This window comes from Halichoeres trimaculatus, unplaced genomic scaffold, assembly GCF_033239565.1.
Source record: "Halichoeres trimaculatus isolate MK-OKI-2021-1 unplaced genomic scaffold, fHalTri1.1 fHalTri1_scaffold_17, whole genome shotgun sequence".
In the NCBI taxonomy this organism is placed as follows: Eukaryota; Metazoa; Chordata; class Actinopteri; order Labriformes; family Labridae; genus Halichoeres; species Halichoeres trimaculatus.
This window is the reverse complement of record NW_027437195.1, coordinates 9,663,103-9,684,571: the sequence shown is the minus strand read 5'-3', so window position 1 is coordinate 9,684,571 and position 21,469 is coordinate 9,663,103. Positions and strand designations below refer to the sequence as shown.

Genomic DNA, 21,469 nt, shown 5'->3' with positions numbered 1-21,469 from the left:
GCGTTTTCCTTGGGATTTGTAGGAAAGTAGACTCTTTCTAATTATGAAGCCGGATATGATGCTGATCACACACACACTGACTGACAACATGAATGAATAAGGACTTAACTACCTGTGTCGTCACATGATGAGATAGGTCTATTAATATCAGCATTTTGGAAATTTATGCATTCCCAGAGTCTGCGATTTTTTGCCAGCAATCCCACCTGCTTCTCACGGCCTGCTCCTGGCCTTGATAATACTACGGTGCTCATTGTATTTTTGCAGGATTATTTTCTGCTCCTCCGCCGTAAAGTAGGCTGCTCTCTTCTCCATTGTGGAAAGGGCCGCTAACCACGCCCATTTTATGTGTGCGCGCACAGATCCCAGCCGGATTCACTTATCGAGTTGATAACGAGCTTCGTAGTACAGCAGATCTGGATGACGGAGATCCGGTGAAGTTCAGCGAGTTCTCGCAGAGTTATCCTGGATGACTTAATCCAGCTTCATAGTACAGGCCCCTGGTCTGACTCTGCTCATTATGTCTGTTTATCATCATAGTCAAGCTAAATACGAATTGATTTTGACATGGTCTGTTTTATTTTGAAAGTCACAGAGTGATTTTAGGTCGTTTCTGGTCACAACTTCCTGTCCTGCTCGATCTTTCCTAAACTGAATTTATACGTCACAGCTCCACGTCCGTCAAAAATTGGATGGCTGTGTATTACATGCAACACCACAGACCAGCCACATAGATGTACCGGAACAGAACGGATCCTGTGTGAGTTGACAGGTTGATTTGTATAAAACGTGTTTGTTCTGTTTGCAGTAACGGAACCCAGACACACTGCAGACCCATCTGGTGTATTTTAGCCCTAAGGTGGCTAGTTGAAAATGTATTTCTCCTCTCCTTCCAGCAGCATTGATAACCTGAAATCAGATTATTCAAATGTGGACACAAACACTTTAATACTTGATTAAAAGCAGTTTTGACAAACTTTTATGCTCCACAGCTCCACAGGTTGGTGCTCTGAGCTCCATTAACTTCTCCCATCGCCTAACACCTCCGTTGTTTGAGCCAAAGGTGTGATTATCTCTCGTCTCCTCTATAATTCAATGTAATTAGACCAACAGGTGAGTGTTTTCCAGCCGGGAGTATAGCTGTGATATACTGTGTTTCTATAAGCCACCATATATCCTCCACTCCATTACCGAACACGTCATGTCTCCACGCTGCAGCGCTTTATTCTGCTGGACAAATTGGTTGAAGTCGTGGCTGAAGACGAATGGGTGATAACAGCATGCAGAACAGTAAACATCCACTCAGTAAGCAGCGGCGGTGCCAAGACATAATGGCTGCAATCACACACACACTCACACACACTCACACACACAAACAGTGAGGGCTCAGGTGATGTTTTAGGCCACACCTTGCAGTGTCACTACCCTATTCAGCTCTCTGTCAGTCTGCTGAGGTTTTTTTCTTTACTTTTCAAAATGAGCTGCAGGGAAATGAAGCTTAAAGAAGAACGTTCGCACATAAATCTAAAATATGAAGCAGAATAATAGTGTTAATAAAAACGATAGCATGCAGCTCTGACTATCTTTGGCTCCTCATAATTATATTGCAATATTTCAATAAAGTATCCCTGAGGAATAATTCAAGGTGAAATGTACACCCTGTATCAGATTGACACAGGGGTGACCTACAACTTTCCTTTTCAGAGGTAAAAATTAGATTCGGCGGAAATTATCATCCAGCAGCTCAAATGATGAAGAGAGAGACAGAGAAAACTGGTAAGGAGAGATAAGATCAGAAAGCTGTTATTTGATATGCTAAAAAGTAGCAGGAGCAATTTGCAGGAGGTTGGCGGTGTGTTAATTAGCTTCCAACTCTGATCAGCCTTTAATAAAGCGTCTGGACACCACGACAGGATCTGGTCAGAGGAATGTTGGCTGCAAGATGAAGTGTGTATGTGTGTGTCTGCACTGTCACCAAAGAGCAGCCAATGTCTGGTTTTGAGATGTGGCGTCTCATGAGATTTGTTTGCCAAACAGACGAGAACGTGACAACAAGGCTAACTGAAGTGCTACAGACTGGCAAACATGCACGCTGCAATTTAAAGATGTGCAGCATGATGAGCTGTCAAAACACATACGATCTGAAACTAAAACTGCAGAAAACATGGTAAAAACAGATATGACAACAAAAGATTGTTAATTTTTATCAAGATTCCTATAATTGTTACCTCTCACTGCGGACTTCCATCAGCTGATGTCCTGTCTCTCAGTCCTCCCTCTATGTTACCACACACTAGCTGCGTTTTCACAACACAGCACTGAGCCTAACCATTGACTGTTAATAGAGTGGACAGTGTGGCTCCGCCATTTACCAATGTCCGGTTTTGAAGCCAAAATTCCCCCCGTCACAGGCACAACCATTTGTAGCTGTTGTGGAGCCAGAGTCTGCTCAGTAGAGGCTATGAGAGACTCTGAGAGAATCTGAGTGGAGCTGAATGAAAAAATTATATTTTTTTTTCTTCAAGAGTCTAATCTCTTCTTGGCTCTCCCTCTTGAACTACTTTATGACCCCCCCCCCCCCCCCCCCCCCCCCCCAAAAAAAAAAAAAAAAAAACCAAGAACGGCTGCTGTCAATCATCGTTAAATGTGATGTAAAACCTTGTTTTTAACCTCTTTTAACTTGTGAAAATGAAACTTTTCAGAAAAAAGGAAGAATTGGATACAGGGCAGCCAAATAATATCTTCAAATCACCACAACAATCTGACGTAAGCAATATTTCTATGAGGAGTATTAATTTTTTAAAGTTTGACCACAGCCCATCTGGAATGACTGGAGACTCTGATTTTTTTTTTACCTATACTGCAGCCAGCCACCAGGGGGAGCAGTTTTTGTCGCAACCTCACTCCGAGACAAACAAGATGACGTCTATGAGCCTAACTGCCAGAAAGCTGAGGTCATGTGACTGTATTTCAAGCAGTTGTTACAGAATCAATGTTTTCCCTTGCCTATCCTAACTCATGTTATATTATTTTAATGCCTGACATTTTACAGAATGACGAAGAAGGTTTGACTTTTTTATCAATTACACAACAAGTATTCAACATTTGTGTAAGACAAAGAAGGACAAATGTTTGTCAAACTTAAGCTGCGTTTCCACCAAGCAGTACGGGTCGGTTCAGTACGGTTTGGGACAGTAAAGTCTCATCCCGTTTGCGTTTCCACAGCAAACTGTGCCCTCTCGTGGTGGGCGGCGTGTAAGCCGGAAGCCGCAGCTGGTAAACAATAGCGCGACGCCGTAGCAGCTTACCCTGCTATTAAATCCAACAAAGAAGAAAACGCGACACAGTAAACAAAGAGCACGGATGGAAGACATGCAGCATTTTGTCCTGTCTGTGATTTTCATGTAACTCTCTGTTACAAAGTGCAATCAAGCTTCGTTTCAGAGAAGTCTGTGTGTCGCCAGGAGAAATGCAGCTGCTGTCGGGGTGACTGACGATTCTTTTGACCAATCAACTGTCTGCAGTGTGTTGCTCCACCTCCCGAGAGCGGATCGGTTCAGTCTGGCACCCATACGAAAGGGTCCCAAAAAAGTGGGACGACTCGTCTCGGTTTTTAGGGATCCGTCCCGGGATGAGTCTGTGGAAACGCCGCTAAAAGCGCACCGTACCGAGACGAACCGACCCGAACTGCTTGGTGGAAACGCGGCTATAGTGTAGGGAACAAGGACGGCAAAGACATCACAGATATCATTCTGTCCATAGGGGGCGCCATAACAGACACAAGCTAAAAGTTACACACAAAGGCTTTGAGTAAAATCAAACAGTTTTGGGACCTAGACAGAGCCAGCTGGAACATTTTAACAGTTTAAACCCATGAGGGATATTCTCAAACAAGTTTCTACTAATAAGCCTGGATTGTATCTTTTATTTTTGTTGGTTCAATGGATATCCTGTTTTATTTAAAAAGGTAGATGTGTCACTTGTTTGTCATGTGAAGCTTAGGACCACAGTGAAAGCTACTGAATTTTGAATGCTGCTGGACGTGTGTGTGTGTGTGTGTGTGTGTGTGTGTGTGTGTGTGTGTGTGTTGTGTGTGTGTGTGTGTGGTGTGTGTGTGTGTGTGTGTGTGTGTGTGTGTGTGTGTGTGTGTGTCCTGTTGGCTGCCTGCTGGCAGAAGAAGATAATGGATTTGGACAACTCACAAATAAGGACATGACTGGCTTTGGCTGCAGAAAAAAACAGCTCACTCTTATCCCTTACCCCCTCTGTTTTATCTTGTTCCCTTCCACAGACTCTCTCCTCCCTTACCTCCATCTTTCATCCTTTTTCCTCTCTTTGAGTTGAAGAGAAAAATCCCAACATGCTCAATAAGATAAGACAAAAAACCTGCAACAGAACTCCCTTAAAACTAAAGCTGGACTCTGAAAGTGTTCAGGACGTTGCCCCTAGTCTCTCTCTGACTTTGTGATTGACAGCTCCGGCTGATTTGAGTCTTTTTTTTTAAGCTGCTGTCACCTCTTTCCATATTAAGACCTGATCTAATCTAATCTTATCATCCACATTTTCACAAAGTAATTATCTGTTTCAGTTGAGATAACGGTCCTTACATGATTTTTGCACTTTGTGTTCAGGGTAAAGGGGGAGAAATCTGCCTGGTCAGTCACAGGGTTAATCATTCTGTTATGGAGACTCAAAATATCTGCATGAATTCAACCTTGTATGTCCTGTCACAGTTTACCACCCAGCTCAAAGTCTGATGGTGCCAAAACATTGCTCAGTATGAGGCAGAAGTGCAACTACCAGAAATGTCAACATGTAAGTGAGTTCTAACAGGAAGAAACACCTCATCCAAGCAAACATGCACTTAGACTTTGCATGGGGAGGAACCACAAGCACCAATATCCCCTCCTTCCTGTCCACTACGCTTTCAGCCTTTTCACCAAAACTGTTGTATAAGACTTTTAATGAGCCACATTCACAAGTCCAGAAAAATGTGTTGTTACAAGATATTAAAGGTAGAGTTTGCAGGATTTTCCCCAAAAATAAAATATCAACTTTTACAGGGATAATCCTGCTCAATCGTCTCCCATGGTCATTTATACATGTGTGTCAGTGTCTGTGTCTGCCTCAGCCCTCTCCTCTACCTGTATGTTGATGTTTTGGTTGCTTCAGGACGTTTCTGGATGGAGAATAGATGTGGTTACATCAGCCAATCACAGCGTGCCCAGTGCACAAGTGACTTTGCGCGTTGATGATAGCAAGCTGAAAAAGCTATCCTGAGCTGCTACAATAGCGGACTTAGCACGGAGGGGGAAAAACACAACCAAAGTGAAACAAAACGCCAAACACAGACAGTTTTTTACTAAACAAGGGTGAAGCTTGGCTTGACTTTCACTCGCTATCGGGAACTTGGAGAGCAGCACAGGATGAAAAGCAACACAAGTTAGCTTTCTGCTAACCAGGTATGTGTCAAATAACCCAGTGATTAGCTTGTGATAACATGCCAAGTCAGGTTGCATGGCTCTCAAGTCTCTCCTACATAGAAACGTGATGCTAGTGATGGTTGCTGGGCAGCTGAGTGTGTTCACATAGTCACGGTTGGATGCAGGGTGTGTGCTGCCGCTGGCACTGATCCAAGGAGAAGGATCCCAGTCTGAATGTTGTGTTTACTAACAAGTAAAAAAATCTCCTACAGACTCTCAAAAGACAAAGTGACACCTGAACTGCTTTCTGCCAAAAAAAAATTCTGCGAATGGGGTAAGAAATTTTTCCTTTCCAAGTAATTCAGGCGTCAATTTTGTCTTTTAGTGTCTTGAAATAAGACATATTCTGGGACTTGTCAGGTGAATGTGGCTCATTTTAAGTCAAATAGACATTTTTTCCCAAAAAATTACAACAGCTGCTTCATTACCAGCTTTTGCCCTTCTTTTATGTTGGATTATTCAACATGATATCTTAAATAAAGTCAATTTTAAAGGTATATTCTTATGTTTAAAAACTCCCAGCTAAGCTCAGATGTTTTTTCCTGAAAAATGTTGCTTCAAGACCACTGCACCACTTCAGCCTGAAAAGTAACAGCATGTCGTGAATAAAGTCGACTTAACAACAGGACTGAAATGTTTTCTGACCTTTACGTGCAGGGTTTTTATCCTCCCAGGAGCTGCCGTCTGCAGGCCTGTTATTATCCCTGTTGTACAATTTCTAACAATTACCTCGTACAGTTCATCTGCCACTTTCTTTTCTGTTAAAAACCACAAAGCAGTTTAAATACGGCTTCTCCTGATGATTTCCAGACACCTGCTGCAGCTGTCAGACGGCATACTACATAAGAACAAATGAGCCAGAAAAGGTCTTTTTTTTTGCAGGTAACAAACATGTTTAATGTCAAAGCTTTAAGCACACTTATCTCCCTCTTTAAATTAAAGCTAAAATTAGCATTTTGTTCTCCGGGGATAGATGCTAGCAGGACCCGCGTAAAAGCACTAACATCAGCACTGAACGGATTAGAAATGTTTGCAGCCTTTCTCAAGATCTGGTAGGACAGAGTGGGAGCATGTTGGCTCAGCAGTCAACATGCACACTGAAGCGTTTTCATCAGAGCCTTGAAGGACGCGGCACTGCTGAGGCTAACACTTCAGACCACCATACTGCTTCAAGCTAAATCATTACCTTCAACATATTTTTAAATTCAAGGAGAATGTATTGAGCAAGGTAAAAGGGGCTTTGAGGATTTTTTTTTAATTTATATATTTTTCTATCCATAATCTTTAACTTAAAATAAGATTATCAGTGCCAAAACTGGTTATTTCTAAATGCAACTGCTCAGTATCTGTGGTCAGGTCAAAGAGAACGGAAATCCATTTACTTCACTCTTTTGTGCCTGGAAGTGCCACATTTCACTATAGGTAACAGTAAAGGCGTTAAAACGTTTAAATTAATTATTATTCAAATTACCCGTTATTGGAAAAAATAATGTAAGTAATGCCAATATATTTAACACCAATATTCCAAACACTGCTCACGACCATAGACTGTAAAAAAAAAGGACGTCATCTTACTCAGCTCGAAGTGAGGTTGCCGCAAAAACTGCTCCCCCTGGTGGCTGGTAGCAGTATAGGTAAAAAAAAAATCCGACCCTCCAGTCATTCCAGATGGGCTGTGGTCAAACTGTAAAAAATTAATACTCCTCGTAGAAATGTTTCTCACATCCAATTGTTGTGGTGATTTGAAGATATCATTTGGCTGCCTTATATTCAACCCCTCTTTTTTTCGGAAAAGTTTTGTCTTCATTAGTTATAAGAGGTTAAAAACAAAGTTTTACATCACGTTTATCTATGATTGACAGCTGCTGTTCTTGTGTATTTTTTTCAGGAATTGTCATATATTTCAGGAGGTAGAGTCAAGACATGATTAGACTCTCCAAAGAAAAAAAATAATTCTTATTTTTGTCACCATTCAGATTCTCCCAGAATCCCTCACAGTCTCTACTGCACAAGTGCTACCAATGGCCGCTTCAATGGTAAACGGCAGAGCCATGCTGTCCTCTCCAGATACAGCTTATGCTCATGACACATAGACTGGGGCCCTGTTTACACAACAAGATTTCATCCAAAAGCACTGAAAAATTTAAAAAAATACTTTTGCGTTTTACCCTAAAACCATTGTTGTGTAAACGGCCCCTGGAAGTCTCCGGCCAGGAAAGTCTGGAGTTTTCAGGAGAGAGGATCTTTTCACGAGCTTAATGTGTTAAGTTGTTAGAGGCAACGGGACACCAAAGGGCAATTTCAAACTCTAAATGTGTCTAATATCAGAATTAGAAGCTGTCCTATTTCCTGCTTCAAGACAGTGCAAACTATCAACTGACAAAACACAACACCAAAACTCAGGTAGAGACAGTCAACAACTTGGAAACTATTCACTGTTCTGTCTTTGTCTTGTTGCATCACATTTTAAGCCTTTACCTTTTGTCTTCATTTGAATATCATCTTTGCACAATCATCAGCCTTTGTCCAAACACACACGTACCTCTCTCACAGGTGCGTGACCAGTAGCCAGTGCCGGTGCAGTCACATATGAAGCGGTTCCACCCCTCCTTGCAGATGCCTCGGTTCTTGCACGGGTAGCTCTCACACTGCTTCCCTGGCTGCTTGTTGCATGAGGGTTTGATGCCAGCGCCGTTCTGCGCCTCAGCGATCTGACGGATGTCTTTGCTTCGACCATCGATGAAGAGGTCGCGTATGCAGCCCACGTAGCCGTAGTTGAGCATGGCCGTCCAGAGCTCAGTGGGCAGGATGAGGTTGGTGCGGTCTGTGGGAAGCCCTCCGAGGTACATGTCTCCCTCCAGGTCCAGGATCTCGCTCTCACCGCTGGCTGTGAAAGGGGTTCTTCTGCTGTTGACTGAGATGGTACCTGTGTTTGGGAGGAAGGGGGGAGTACAAAGCAGAAGCAGCATTAACATCATGCTGTAAACACCTGAGTGGATGAGATCATTCAGCCTGAGCACTCGAGGGAGCTCTTGTGCTGTCCGTGTTTTTACACAGTCTACTTTCCTAACCAGCAGAACACACCTGAGCGTCCGTCCCTCTGAATGTCCACGTGGTACCAGGCTCCATCGTTGACCTTCGTCTGTGTGGCCTTCACCTTGATCGTCCCTGAGCCCATGTCCAGCAGCAGGTACAGACTGCCATCCAACAGCTCCACTGCAAAGAAATCCACCTGGACAAGGACAGAGATCAGAGAGCACAGCTCGGTTTAATGCCTGATGTAGTGATAGCATCTTCAGGAAAGTCCAAGAGGATTCATGAGAGTGATATTTGTTGCATCTTCTCTCACATTTTCAGAAATCTTTGGGGTAACTTATCTCAAAGCAGGGTTGATATCAGACATCAATGTTTGGATTTGTGAACTGACCTTGGTGTTCTTCTGGCTCCGGGCGGCGTCTTTGCGCTCCTGAGGTTTCCCATGAGTGAAGAGGATGAGGCCGTTGGGCTCTGTGGTGCGGAAATCGAACGAGATGGATCCCATCCGCTTGGTGTTCCACTTCGGCAGGCTGATGTAGGCCTCAGGGGTCTCAAATGAGATAGGGTCCAGGGTGGCCACATTCTCACACTTGTAGGAGACCTCGCCCTGGATTTTCATCTTTGGATCTACGATTCGAGCCAGGCGGGACAGCTCCAGACGAATGTCATTGTTCTTATACACCACCTGTGAAAGGACAAGGAGAGCTTTATGGTCTCTTGCACCATCATGCTTTACATCTGCAAGGTGTGACTTTAAATGACTGGGAAGGTGTGCGTGGAGTGTTAGTCTTTGAGTGAACGTTTTCACATTGTGTGAAAATAAATCAAACTGTCAGGCTTTGAAAGAACTGCTCAGTTTGACAGCACAATGCTGTCCCCACACGTGGTCCCCCCCTTCACCATATTAAAGATAAAAAACTGGAACATTGTGTCTCCCTGAATAATTGACAGACAAGTCTTCAATCAAGTCTTATACTGACAGAAACTTCCTCTGAAGCTTTTATTCTTCTCTAAATTCATAAATCAGTCATGCAAGCTTGACGAGGCAGACAAAAAATAACAGTAAGTAGAAAAACCTCCGTGTAAACTGGAAATGTACACAGGCAGCACCAGCAGTAACGGAAATAACCTTCAGTCTCATTTTAATGTCTTGTTTCAACTCGGCTCTAAAATCAGAAACCGGCTTCACGCTTACCACGGAAACAACCGGAAGACACTACAGTTCATACATGTTCAAATTCTGGAGACGGTGTGAGGCAGACAGGGGTAGAGTCTGTGAGGGGCTCAGAGAAGTCTGAGCAGAATAGAGGTACAAGGAAAGATGGAAAGGACAGATGATAGAGAACAAGGAAGGAAGACAGGAAAGAATTAAATAAATAATTAAATAAATAAGTAAATACAGGAAAGAAGAAAGACAGAAAGGAAAAATAAGAATTAAAAAGACAGAAAGACTTAAAAAAGTAAAAAAAAATTTAAAAAAAGGGGGGGGGGGGGGGGGGGGAGGATTCAAAAAGGGAAAGTAAGAAATGAAGGTGAAAAACACGAAAGAAAAATAATTAAAAAAAAAACACCAAGGGGAAGAAGAGACAAAAAAAAGATAGAAAATAGAAAATAAAATGTGTAGAAAAAATGAATTGAGAAAGAAAAAAAACGGATTGAGGTGAAAAAGACCCCAAAAAACATCAGAGAAAAGGAGGGAAAGAGGTCAGACATTAAAAAAAGAAACAAAATAAAAAGTAAGAAATTTTTTTAAAAAAAAAGAACAAAGAGAATGATAAGGAAGACAAAAAAGACAAAACAAAGAAAAAAACTCAAAGAACAAAAAAGTTCAAAGAAAGTTTAAAGATTAAAGAAAGTGATAAAGAAAGAAAAAGAAAGGAAAAAAATAGGAAAAGGGAACAAGAGAGAGGTAACAAAGAGTAAAGTGAAAGAAAAAAAATAAAAGGAGACTGAGAAAGAAGGAAAGAAAGAGAGAGAACCAAAATAAAACTGATAAAGAAAAGAAGGGGAAAAAAGAATTTAGATAGGAAAAGGTAAGGTATAGAAAAGGTAACTTTGATAAAGCTTCTTTCATTTTTAGATGAACATGAAATGTTTTGTGCAAACTGTTCACATTCAGTCTTTTTCACACACAGCACCTCTAATAAAACTGAAGAAAAATAATCACACAGACAAAAGCTTTAAAATCAAGAATTAACAAAACAGACTCAGGGGTTGTGTTCAGCCTGCTTTTGCTCTCCGTACAGTCTTTATTCAGACTGACTTGTTAAACCAGAAAACCTCCTGTGGCAGAATCTAGACCTCTGACTACAGAGCCTCCTGTCGGTACTCGCTGAGGGACTCTGGTTCTGTCAGGTGATGCTTACCTGTGTGTTAGTGAGCTCATGGAAACATCAGCTTACTCATGCTGAGGTTAGGTTGTAGCTGCTGGATATCAGTGTAATCCTGCACACGCTCTTTTTCCTCAAACACATTTTAATGTATTTAATCTTTAAAAGTCTGATTTAATGTTCTGCTCCTTCTTGACATCAGTATTAAACTCTGCCAGCTGAGGACTCTTTAAATGTGACATTAAGAGCTTGGTTACAGTCAGGGGTAAACATGGCTGCAGATGAGTTACAATTTATTACAGATTTTGTGAAAAGCAGCAGTTAGCTGGAAATGAGCTAATGTACTCTGTGTTGCCAAGAGTCTAGGTGTAATAGAGAGTAATCCAGGATGAAAGGTCTGCAAGCTTTCTGTTACATCAGGTTTCAATTCTGTTAAATAAACAATAACTGTGAATTGATTGGACATGATTATCACAGAGGAAAAGGAAAGTGAACAGAATCAAGATACAAACATTAAAAAACAAAAAAACAATATATTTGCAGAGAAGAAGAAACTGACACTGACAAAATAGTAGTTAAACTTTCTGTTACTGCGAGTGTTTCCTACACCTGAAGGAGCGATGACGTTCCTTCAGGAAGTTAAACATGAGGTTTAGTCAAGGGAAGACGAAGACGCTGCTTCTCAATACAGAGCCTCAAATAGCTAATAGCTGTGGCACAGACTACAGGTAGACAGAGGCTGGAGGTGAGATGCTGGCTTCACCTTTGTTCAAAGGAATAGGATGTGTTGTATCATTTTTGGGGACAATTTAAAAAACTCAAGAATTGCACAGCATCTTGCTTATACTAAGGGATGTCTACAGTTTGAACTTAGCTGGCAGTTGTCCCTCCTGCCCCCTCAGCTTTGGAGTAGGAGAAAACAGAATTGTAAATAACAGAATGACAGGTGACAGACATTGCTTTCAATGTCTTCAAGAGTACAGGGGATGAAGCTGGACACCGCCCAATGGATGAGCTTGTTGAATGTTTTAATGTTGCGGTTTATATCAATAAGATTTCAAAGGAACTCTGGAGTCCAAGTAACATTTTCACATTTAAAGATTTCCTTTTTCTGGCTGACAAATGAAGACATCATTATGTCCCGCCAGTCTCCCTCCTGAAGTGTTGGCCTACATGCAGGTCAAAGGCCAGCAATGACCGAAATAACATGGAAATATCTGAGAACACTGAACCTGAGCCTACTCCAAATCAGGGTGCAAAAGGAGTTTTTAATATGGACTCCAAATTGACTACCTTTACACACCTTCCAAATGTGGACCCAAGAAAGATAGCTTCTGTAGCTCAGAAAAGAACAGCAAATCGCCGTGTTGTACTGAGTTAAGGAATGTTTTGCAGATCATTGGGGAAGCCCAACACCAGGGTATGAAAGAGGCTGCTCCAGTCTCTCAGGGTGTCTTTAGGTTTTTTTTCTTAGAGTCTGTAGAGGTTTTACTTCAGGTTTTCTGAGGTCTTTGGGGAGAAGCTTTTTGGGCCTTTGGGGAAAGTTTTTTTTTTTTGAGGCCTAGGAGGATGGTTAGCTAAATCACTGCCTACCTAGGGACCTCACTTTGTTTGAGATGGCTTTCTTTGAATAAAGTTTTTTTGGATTCAGGCTGACTGAACTCCTTGGCTGATTGGACTCTGTGTCTTCTTCCTCAATACTCTAATAACAAGATATTAGAAAATTCAGTGATGAAGTAGGCAGAAGAATTAGGGGCCCATCTTGAAGAGGCCTACGGGGGACCTGAAGCACCAGAAAAAGTTACTACAGATGAAGAACAGTTTTTCATCTTTGACCTTCAAATACGTGAAAATGAGTTGAAAGCAGAAGTTTACGTGTAGTATACATGGCGCACCAGTAATGTCTTTATAAACAAGAGCTGAAACCACTGACGCTGATTTTATACAGAGGAAGCGGTTCATCACAGAGTTATAGTGCCTGTAAAGTGTGTGCAAACGAGTCAAAGAAAAATTGTCTAATCCAGGAAGCATGTGCAAACAGTCAGATGCTAAACAAACTGCTTTGCGGAGCAAGCAGTCTGTGTGCATCCGTGATTTTTGCACATATTTAAACGATCCCTTACATATTCATTTTGAGCAAAACAGACTCTTTTCAAATCAGATGAGCTACCCAAAGTTGAAGTTATTAAACTCTACAAACGTGAAGCTGTCTGAAAAAGTCCAAGAATCCCTGGTACATAAATAAACAAGGCTCTTGTCTGTGTGACGTAACAAAGTGTTTTGAGATGTTGATGTTGCTGTAGAAAGATTCACTGAAAGGATAGACATAAGACATAAGAAACATGAATGTTCTGATGATGCTCAGCCTCCACCTCCAGGCCTCTGCAGTGATGATCCTCAGAGACACACCCCACATCTGTCTGCATCAACACACATTTCCCATCCCCGGCCATAAAGCTGCTGCTTTGTAACACACACAGTCTCCTGCATGAGCGAGTGTCCTGCCAATGATGGAAAACAAATGAATGAAGAAGACTAAGTGGCCGATCTTTTATCACAGCAGCCCTAAATGCTATCAATAACAGCGGGAGGACGGAGTCACGGAGGGGGATGTGTGTGTAAATTGAAATCTGCTCAAGTGGAAAATTGAAGGCTTTTTTTTCCTCCTCTAATTCTCTGGGCAGAAAAACAGCCTCTGTCTGACTATATTTCGGGCGCAAACGTACACAAAACAAACACACCCTCTCCTCCATTTCACTCTGCGTTATATTAATGTCTGCACTCCCCCATCACCACCCCCTCCTTGCCCAGGGTGCTGTCTCAAAGTGCCGTGATGGCTGAGTGGGTAGATTGAGGGGCCTGGCTGAGATTATCGATAATCCAGCTGCAGATTTGACAGTAAATCAACTCATCCCTTAAGGTGCTCGGGGACTGGATGGAAAATTGTCTCTTCCTTTCCTCTCCCCTCCTTCTCCTTCTTTGTTGCCTTTTCGTTTATTTTTGTTACATCCATCCTCCTACTCCTGCTCACTTCATCCATCTCTCTCCCACCCCTCCATGTGGAGCAGACTTTTTCTTTTTTCTCCTGCTGTGACTGAGCAGAAATACCTCCAGCCTCTGCAGCCCCTGTATTCTCCAGAATAAAAGCATACTACCACATACCAATGACTGCATCTGAAGATCTACTGGCTGTGTAGAAAGGACTAAATCCAGCCACTGTGTACATGAAATTGCAACTGGAAAAAATGGTATGCCAACAATTTTAAACAGTTATAAGAAAATCTGTGCTGCTCATTTAAATCACAAAGAGGGTTTCTGCTAGGGCAGTGGACCTGCAACAACCAACATGATTTCAGAGAAAAGTGTTCTAGATCCAAAGAAATCCAAAAACACACAGTGGGCTCTCTGCACGGATCACTTTCGCACTTGCATAAGGATGTATGGGCATTTACGGTTAGCCAAAGAAACATTACAACGTGATAGTAGACGATGTTATGATGGCAAAGCTTAAATAAATAAGGTGTCTGCTATAGTTGCCTAAAGTGTGTCAGTGATATACAGAGAATTATCCAGGTATCTAATACAACACCATAGGGGCTTTAAAATGTACATGTCTTTATTGTTTTGGAGCTTTGAAGGTAATTTGCTAACACTTGCCTGGCTGGAAGACTCATACTATAAAGTAAGTTTAATCATGTATATAGCTCTCACTTCATGTGTTCATACTTTCACTAAAGCATAAGGTAAAAATGGGGCTAAAATTGATCTCCTTGAGAGCCGGCTGATACAGAACTCCCTTACAAGAGATTCCTGTTACCATGTTAAACATCTAGATGTAGGTAATTTGTTGTTTTGGTACGTTAGGAGCTGTGATATAAAAAACTAAAGAGAGACTGCACTGATATGCTAGCGGTTAGCATACAACGATAAACCTTTGGTTTATCAAGTAAAATTTAAACTTTCATCTCTGAACACACAAACAAGTGTACTACTCTCACACAAGAGATTCATTTTCTATATATTCAACATATTATACAGCTCTTAACCTACCAAAAACTATATAGAGCACTCTGCGCTAGCTTGACACTAATGTACATTAGTAATAGGCCTGGAGCACTCCCATCTCAGATTCACTGCATTATGTCCTCTGCAGTCATCTTCTGTGTTTCAGACTTTGCAACATCTATTTTACTTGCAGTGAGAATGCAGCTGAAGATAATGTTTTAACATTTTGCAGCAGGTTTCCAGCTGTGTTTCCACGTTTGCATTTCTTTGAATTTTTACGGACTCCTTAACCCTTAAAATGCATGAGTGACTGAACCCTGCACTCTCCTTGACCCTTAAAAGAGTATATGTGTTTTTATGTCATTTTGGTCAAGAAAAAAATATCTTGATTGTTGTCTGTTTTACATTTTGTTCCACAAAAGAATGATTTAATGTCTGAAAAAAGGTGTATTTTTACCCACACAGAGGTACACTGGATTTCTGCAAACACGTAAGTGGAAGAAAACAGTGTGGCTAACATTAGCAGAGGTAGCTCCAGCTGCCTTCTGTCCTTGCATTATAACATCCTCATTCCTGTGTTGGTTCCTAATGTCTCTGGTGGATTATAAATCACTTTAACCAGACACAGCCTACATGTAGTTTTAGCTTAATTTAAGAGATTGACACACTGACAAACCACGCTATGATACAACATGATATCTGTGACTGTTTACATCCAGGTAGTAATGCTTTACGGTAGTAGACATTACAAATACACTACAGCTGCATGGAGAATGCACTGTTTGTGCTAATGTTCACTCCAACTCACAGTCAGCAGTTATTCTGCAGTGGTCTGTTCAAACTTGAGAGTCTATCAATTAAATGAAGAGTGAGGTTATGTTACCACTGCTTGGTAGATGACTGGCAGGACATAGCTAACCAGGATTCACGAATATTACACAGTACCTACAAGTCTCACAGCACCGCGCTGTCAATAGCACTACTTATGAATGGCTACGTAACTTCTGTACAAACTCATTTGCTTGTTATCAAGTTAGCCCACGGACACATCGTTGAGCTGGGCTGCTAGTAGCGCCAAATATAGCTGGCTACTGACGTCCCGTACAAACTCACCAAGTTTGCTTGTTGTCATGTTTCAAACAACAGTACTACTTAACACCTTACCTTGTCACGCTGTATCCAGTAAAAAGTTGACTTCAAAACAACCACATGCTAGGTTAAAGGTCACATCGTTATGACACTGTGTGTGAGACTCTCATCCAGAAGGTGGCAAATAAGTCCATGTAAAACAAATCCTCCTCATAGCATATTTAAGAATTAAACAGTTAGTATCCTACATTCAATTTCAAACACTAGTTTTCTAAAAGATTCAGACTTTTATTTCTGATCGGGTGTGCCGTAGTTAATTAATGCCTCTAATATCTGTGAGTAGTATAGCACCATAGACTGTATAGCACTCATGAAAAACAAAACAATACTAAACCATTGAGAACAAAAACATATAAACTCACTCACACACACACACACACACACACACACACACACACACACACACACACACACACACACACACACACACACACACACTGGAATTTGATGTGGCTTCTGTACATGTTAGCTCGTGTGACATGCCAGCTGATAAAAGAGGGCATAAATCATATAGCATATAAAATGTGTCTGCTCACCAAGAGAGGAAGAGGAGCACAGGAGAGAAGAGGGTGTGTATGGTCAGGAGATGGTGGGGGAGGCAGACGGTGTAGCTGACAATTTGACAAGTCACTTTCAGGTCCCTGCCACCTCTGAACAATAATAGCAAAAGAACCTTTCAACATGCAAAGGGAGCTTTATCAGCAGGCTGCAGACGCAGGCTGCAGGTTAACATGAGAATGAAGCATTAGCAGACTGATAGCAGACCGAGGGATGCCCGGCACACACACACACACACACACACACACACACACACACACCCTCACATGCACGTAAATATATGTTAATAGAAGCGTGTGTTAGTGTGTGAGTGAGTGAGAATTTGAGCAACAGAAAGCAATTGAAAATGTTTGACAATGGCCAGATGATAGAAATCCATCACTGAATTATCTCCTCAACCAGGCCTCCACGACACACACCATTACACACACTCACTCACACACACACACACACACACACACACACACACACACACATACACACACACACATACACCCTTATCAGTGTGAGAATGAGCAATGAAACACTATATGACTCAGGCTTGAAATTACCTTTCAGATTGCCAACCAATACAGCTAGCAGGTTTTAATGTCCACTCAGAATTTCCACAAGAAAGAGTCAGAGTGATTCAGCTGCCCACAGCGCGGCTGAGGGAAGAATCATCTGTATTCTCACAGCCTCACAATGTCACAGTCAGAAATATGAATGTTGATGCAGGACGGCTGAAGGATTGTCTGAATTCAGGCTGATGTTTTATCCTGAGTGGCTTCGAGGAGCTCATTAAACGTGATTTAACATATTCATCCATAATCTGTCCTTCACGTTTGCTACGTTTACGTTCAGGGGTCCCATGCTTTTAATATGACCTAAAAATAGGGATTGATTTACAAACCCGTTTTTCAAAGTTTTCCAAACAAACTGTATAATATAAAAGGAAATCAAAGGCAAAGAGGAGTTTTAATTTTGTGTTAACTCTGCTGCCCCCTCAGGACAAATCTGGTACTACTTTACTCACGAGGTCAAATTGTGTATTTGTTTTCTGTTCTCTATTGTTTATTTTATTCATGTAGTTATGCAGATTTTTTTTTTTTATGTTAATAAATTATTTAAAAACTTTTGGAGTAGAAGAAGAAAAAAAAGGAAACTTTATATCACATCTACTTTTATATCTTTGAAAATACTTTTTTCCATCAGCAGAGTACTTATTACCTATACCATTGACCCTTTAATGCCACCTTTCACACACTTAAAAGGTAGATTCCATGGGATTGTCATAAAAACTTTCAAGTTTAAACTTTTCCAGGAATAATCCTGCTTAATTGTCTCCAACAGGCCTCTATAGGTCAGTATCTGTGTCTGCCTCAACCCTCTCCTAAGCCTGTATATTGATGTTTTGGTTGCATTAGGACATGGATACCTCAGCCAATCACAGCACCCGAAGTGCGCAAGTTACACTGCATGTTGATGATAGCAAGTCGATGAAACTATTTAGAGCAGCTACGATAGTGGACGTAGCAAAGAGGAAGAAAGACTCAGCCAAAGTGAAAAGAAACGCCAAACAGATAAAGCTTTCTCCTAAATAAGGGTTAAGCTTGGCTCGACTTTTACTCACTTTCAAGCACATGGAGAGAAGCTCAGGACCAAGAGCGGCGCGAGTTTGCTTTCTACTAACCAGGTATGAGTTAAATAACCGTGATTAGCTCGTGCCAACATGCCAGGTAAGGCTAACAACTCTCAAGTCTCAAACGTAGAAACTTGAGGCTGTGGGTGGTTCCGAAGCTAGATGGTGTGTTCACGTAGTCACGGTCAAAGGCTGTGGGTGTGTGCTACTGCTGGCGCTGAACCAAGCGGGAGGAGCCCAGTTTGAATGTTGTGTTTACTTACAAGCAACAAAATTTAACAACAATAAAGACCCTACTTTCAAGCTCAACTGAGACTTTGACTTTCAAATTGAATTGAGATATAAAACTGATCAAAAGATACTCTATGCAGTGCAGATGTTTTCAGTCACATGGTCTGGCCATGAGACCCTCTATATGGGGTGTTGTTGCAGGATCACAGCTGTTGCAGTGCATAGACCTCCCCACAGGGTGGCATCATTTCCTTTGTAGAGCACACAACAGGAGCTGAAATCATCCTGAGTCAGTCTGAGGAAAAATGTGAGGGGTTCTCTCACTGTGAGGCTGACAGTGCTTAAAAAAAATGGTGCTCCTGTGTTTGGGAATCAAAAACTATAAATCTTAAATATCTTCATGTAATGTGCAAACTTAACAGCCACTGATGCTTCAAGAAGAAGCATTTCAGAAGAAATAGTTTTTGGAGAAAGGAGGCGCAGGGACTCTGCCACTGTTCTGAAATGCTTAAATGCTAATTTTGTTACTTTATGATAGTTTATATCTGTTATAAGAGAAAAACAAGAACATCAGATATACGATAGAGACTTACTCTTAGGACTCTGCTTTTTCAAATGTTTCTAGAACAACTGAGCAGGAAGAAAAAAGATTAGTGATTATAAATAATCTTTAACGCTTTACATTAAAGCTGGAAAGACTTGTTATCAAATCAGTGGCAGCTTATTTCTTTAAAGTGCCACTAACTGAGGTTGGATGCTCAAAAAACACAAAGTTAACTTTGAATATTGCATTATTTCTTATTAAGGCCTCACAGGTTCAGATGTATTTCATAATCAAGATATTAAAAGTCAAAAATATACTTAAGTTATTGCAAGAAGGAAACTGGCTGCCAGAGAGGACAAGAAGCTTCCCTTTTGTTCAGGGTTATTCATCGATTTCTCTGAGGTAAGCTAGTTTTTATTATTATTGCCTTTTTTATTCCAGAAAGAATCCAGGGGAAGTTTTTTGGACTTCTTTGAGTGGACTGAGCCACATCCACAGTATCTATCCATGTGTGTTCTTTATGAATCTTTATTTCAGGGTGTGGTTTTCATCCAAAACGATATTTAATTTCGGTTAAAAACAGTAGCAAGGGAAGGTTCTATTTTGGAAATTTTTTAACTGGAATAAGAACAGTTTCCTGTAAAAACAAACAAACAAAAAAAAATAGAAGGGTGTAACTAAAGTTGTACAAGCCCTGAAAAAATCAGGGGTGTTTCATTGAGTGCGTTTCCAAAAGGGCCTCATTTGATTTTGTGAAAATGACCAGCAGCTCTTACATAAATATTTATTAAGCATTTAAGCAACATATAAATGCTCTATTGTGAGGTACTTCTTTCAGTGATTTCTGTAAAACCAGTCAGGATGTGCTCAAACATTCTTCCTCTATTATTACAGACTTACGAAATCAAACCTCACCTGTCCCTCAATTATCTCTTAATACCATATGATCAGTGGTCAGTTTTCTGCAGTGTTACGTGCTGCATAAACATCAGCAAACTCTGCTTCTGACCAAGGAAAATGTTCTCAATCAGGGGGATATGAGGAAAATATGTCAGTTTTTTTTTTACTCTGGATTTTATTTACAAGACTATTTTGACCTGCAAACATATACTTCTTATCCTGCACTCTGCGCCTCTTAAATCTAGTCTTGTGTCCTCTGATGTGTTTTTTTAACTCTCCCATTTTCATATCATGATAAATTCATTCATTTAAAGATGTCAGCTGTTAGAGTTTCTGCGTAGTGTAAAGAGCTTTAGCTTTTAACAAGTAGCCCATAAACAGTCTAAATGTAATTCCGTGACATGTTATGAGATATACTTTGGTTTGGTTCATACTTTTCTTTTGTTTGATTTTCCTTGACATAAAATGTCAATGTACACATAAATTAAATGACTCATTTCACTACCTGGAGGACACCTTTCATTGCACCAAAATGTTAAGATACATAATCTATTTTACATTTCAAAAACCAAAAGTATAACTTGTTACGTTTTTTAAATAACAGTTCAATAACAGCTGGTTAACTTTGCCCGTCCCACTCGTAGATGTTTTTTGTTCATAACAAGCTCTTAGTTATGGCTTATAGATCTTTAAATAAGATCTTTATCAGAACTTGTCAGGGTAAAATGGTTTATGGTAATAATTTAATAAATTACTTTGTAAATCTGTCCTAGTTTTATTGTCAGTGCACGTGAAGCATTCATTCCTCGAATCAAACCTAGCTGAAGTACTTGTGTGATGAACATAGGGACAGGTACCTCAGAGTAATACTGGAAGATACAAGAGACTCCTCATCCTTGAAACAAAGACCATTAAATGCGGTCTCTTTAATCTAATCTGGCAGCAGGTGATAGTAACTATTCTCACCTGCAGCAGAGCAGAGATTAGAGAGTGAGCAGTGCAAACAGCAAGAAGAGGAGTGCAGTGAGAGCGGCAGCAGTCAGCAGTGTGCTGCTCATCCTCAGTCAGTCTGTGAACTCGTGCTTTGTGTTTCCTTCCTGCAGCAGCACACAGGCACAGCCAGAAGCTCCATACGAGTGGTTGATGGAGGTGTAATGACAATGACAATTACTGCAATTATGTGTTATTGTAGGCCATTATGTATTTTGTAGGTTTTGAGATGTAGGCTTTTTCTGTAATTGCTGGCTTATGAAAGGCACAATAATCCCGGGCCAGCCAACCACAAGGGCTACCAGGGGCAACCAGTACCCGCTGCCATGGTAACAAAACATTTATCCATAATGCCGCTGTGTGGATGGTGAAGACAAGAGCATCGGCAGCAGGCAAATTAGCCGTAATGGCGAGGAGCAGGAAACGAGGGGGAGCGGGACGGGAGACAGAGGGAGAGCTGATGGGTGCTGCAGATGTGTGGGTGGGTGGGCAGAGAGTGGGCGCCTGTGGGAGGGAGAGGGTATGATGACCATCTTTTAGACTGTGTGTTTGTGAGCAGAGTGCAGAAATGGGCTCCTGTAAATGTGTGTGTGTGTGTGTGTGTGTGTGTGTGTGTGTGTGT

At 41.2% G+C, this 21,469-nt stretch overlaps 1 protein-coding gene across 5 annotated transcripts in view; it reads right to left on the bottom strand.

Annotated features, from left to right (window-relative positions):
- nrxn3a (neurexin 3a) overlaps positions 1-21,469 on the bottom strand; it is a 171,253-nt gene that overhangs the window by 63,501 nt on the left and 86,283 nt on the right. For all 5 annotated transcript variants that reach the window (XR_012599774.1, XR_012599775.1, XM_074691832.1 and 2 more), the window contains exons 8-10: positions 8,911-9,204; positions 8,568-8,715; positions 8,026-8,409 (exon numbers count right to left, since the gene is read on the bottom strand). Coding sequence is in view for 3 of the 5 variants with exons in the window: in XM_074691832.1 (XP_074547933.1) it covers positions 8,026-8,409; positions 8,568-8,715; positions 8,911-9,204 (826 nt within the window). In the remaining 2 variants the exon portion in view is untranslated. The remainder of the gene's footprint in view (positions 1-8,025; positions 8,410-8,567; positions 8,716-8,910; positions 9,205-21,469) is intronic.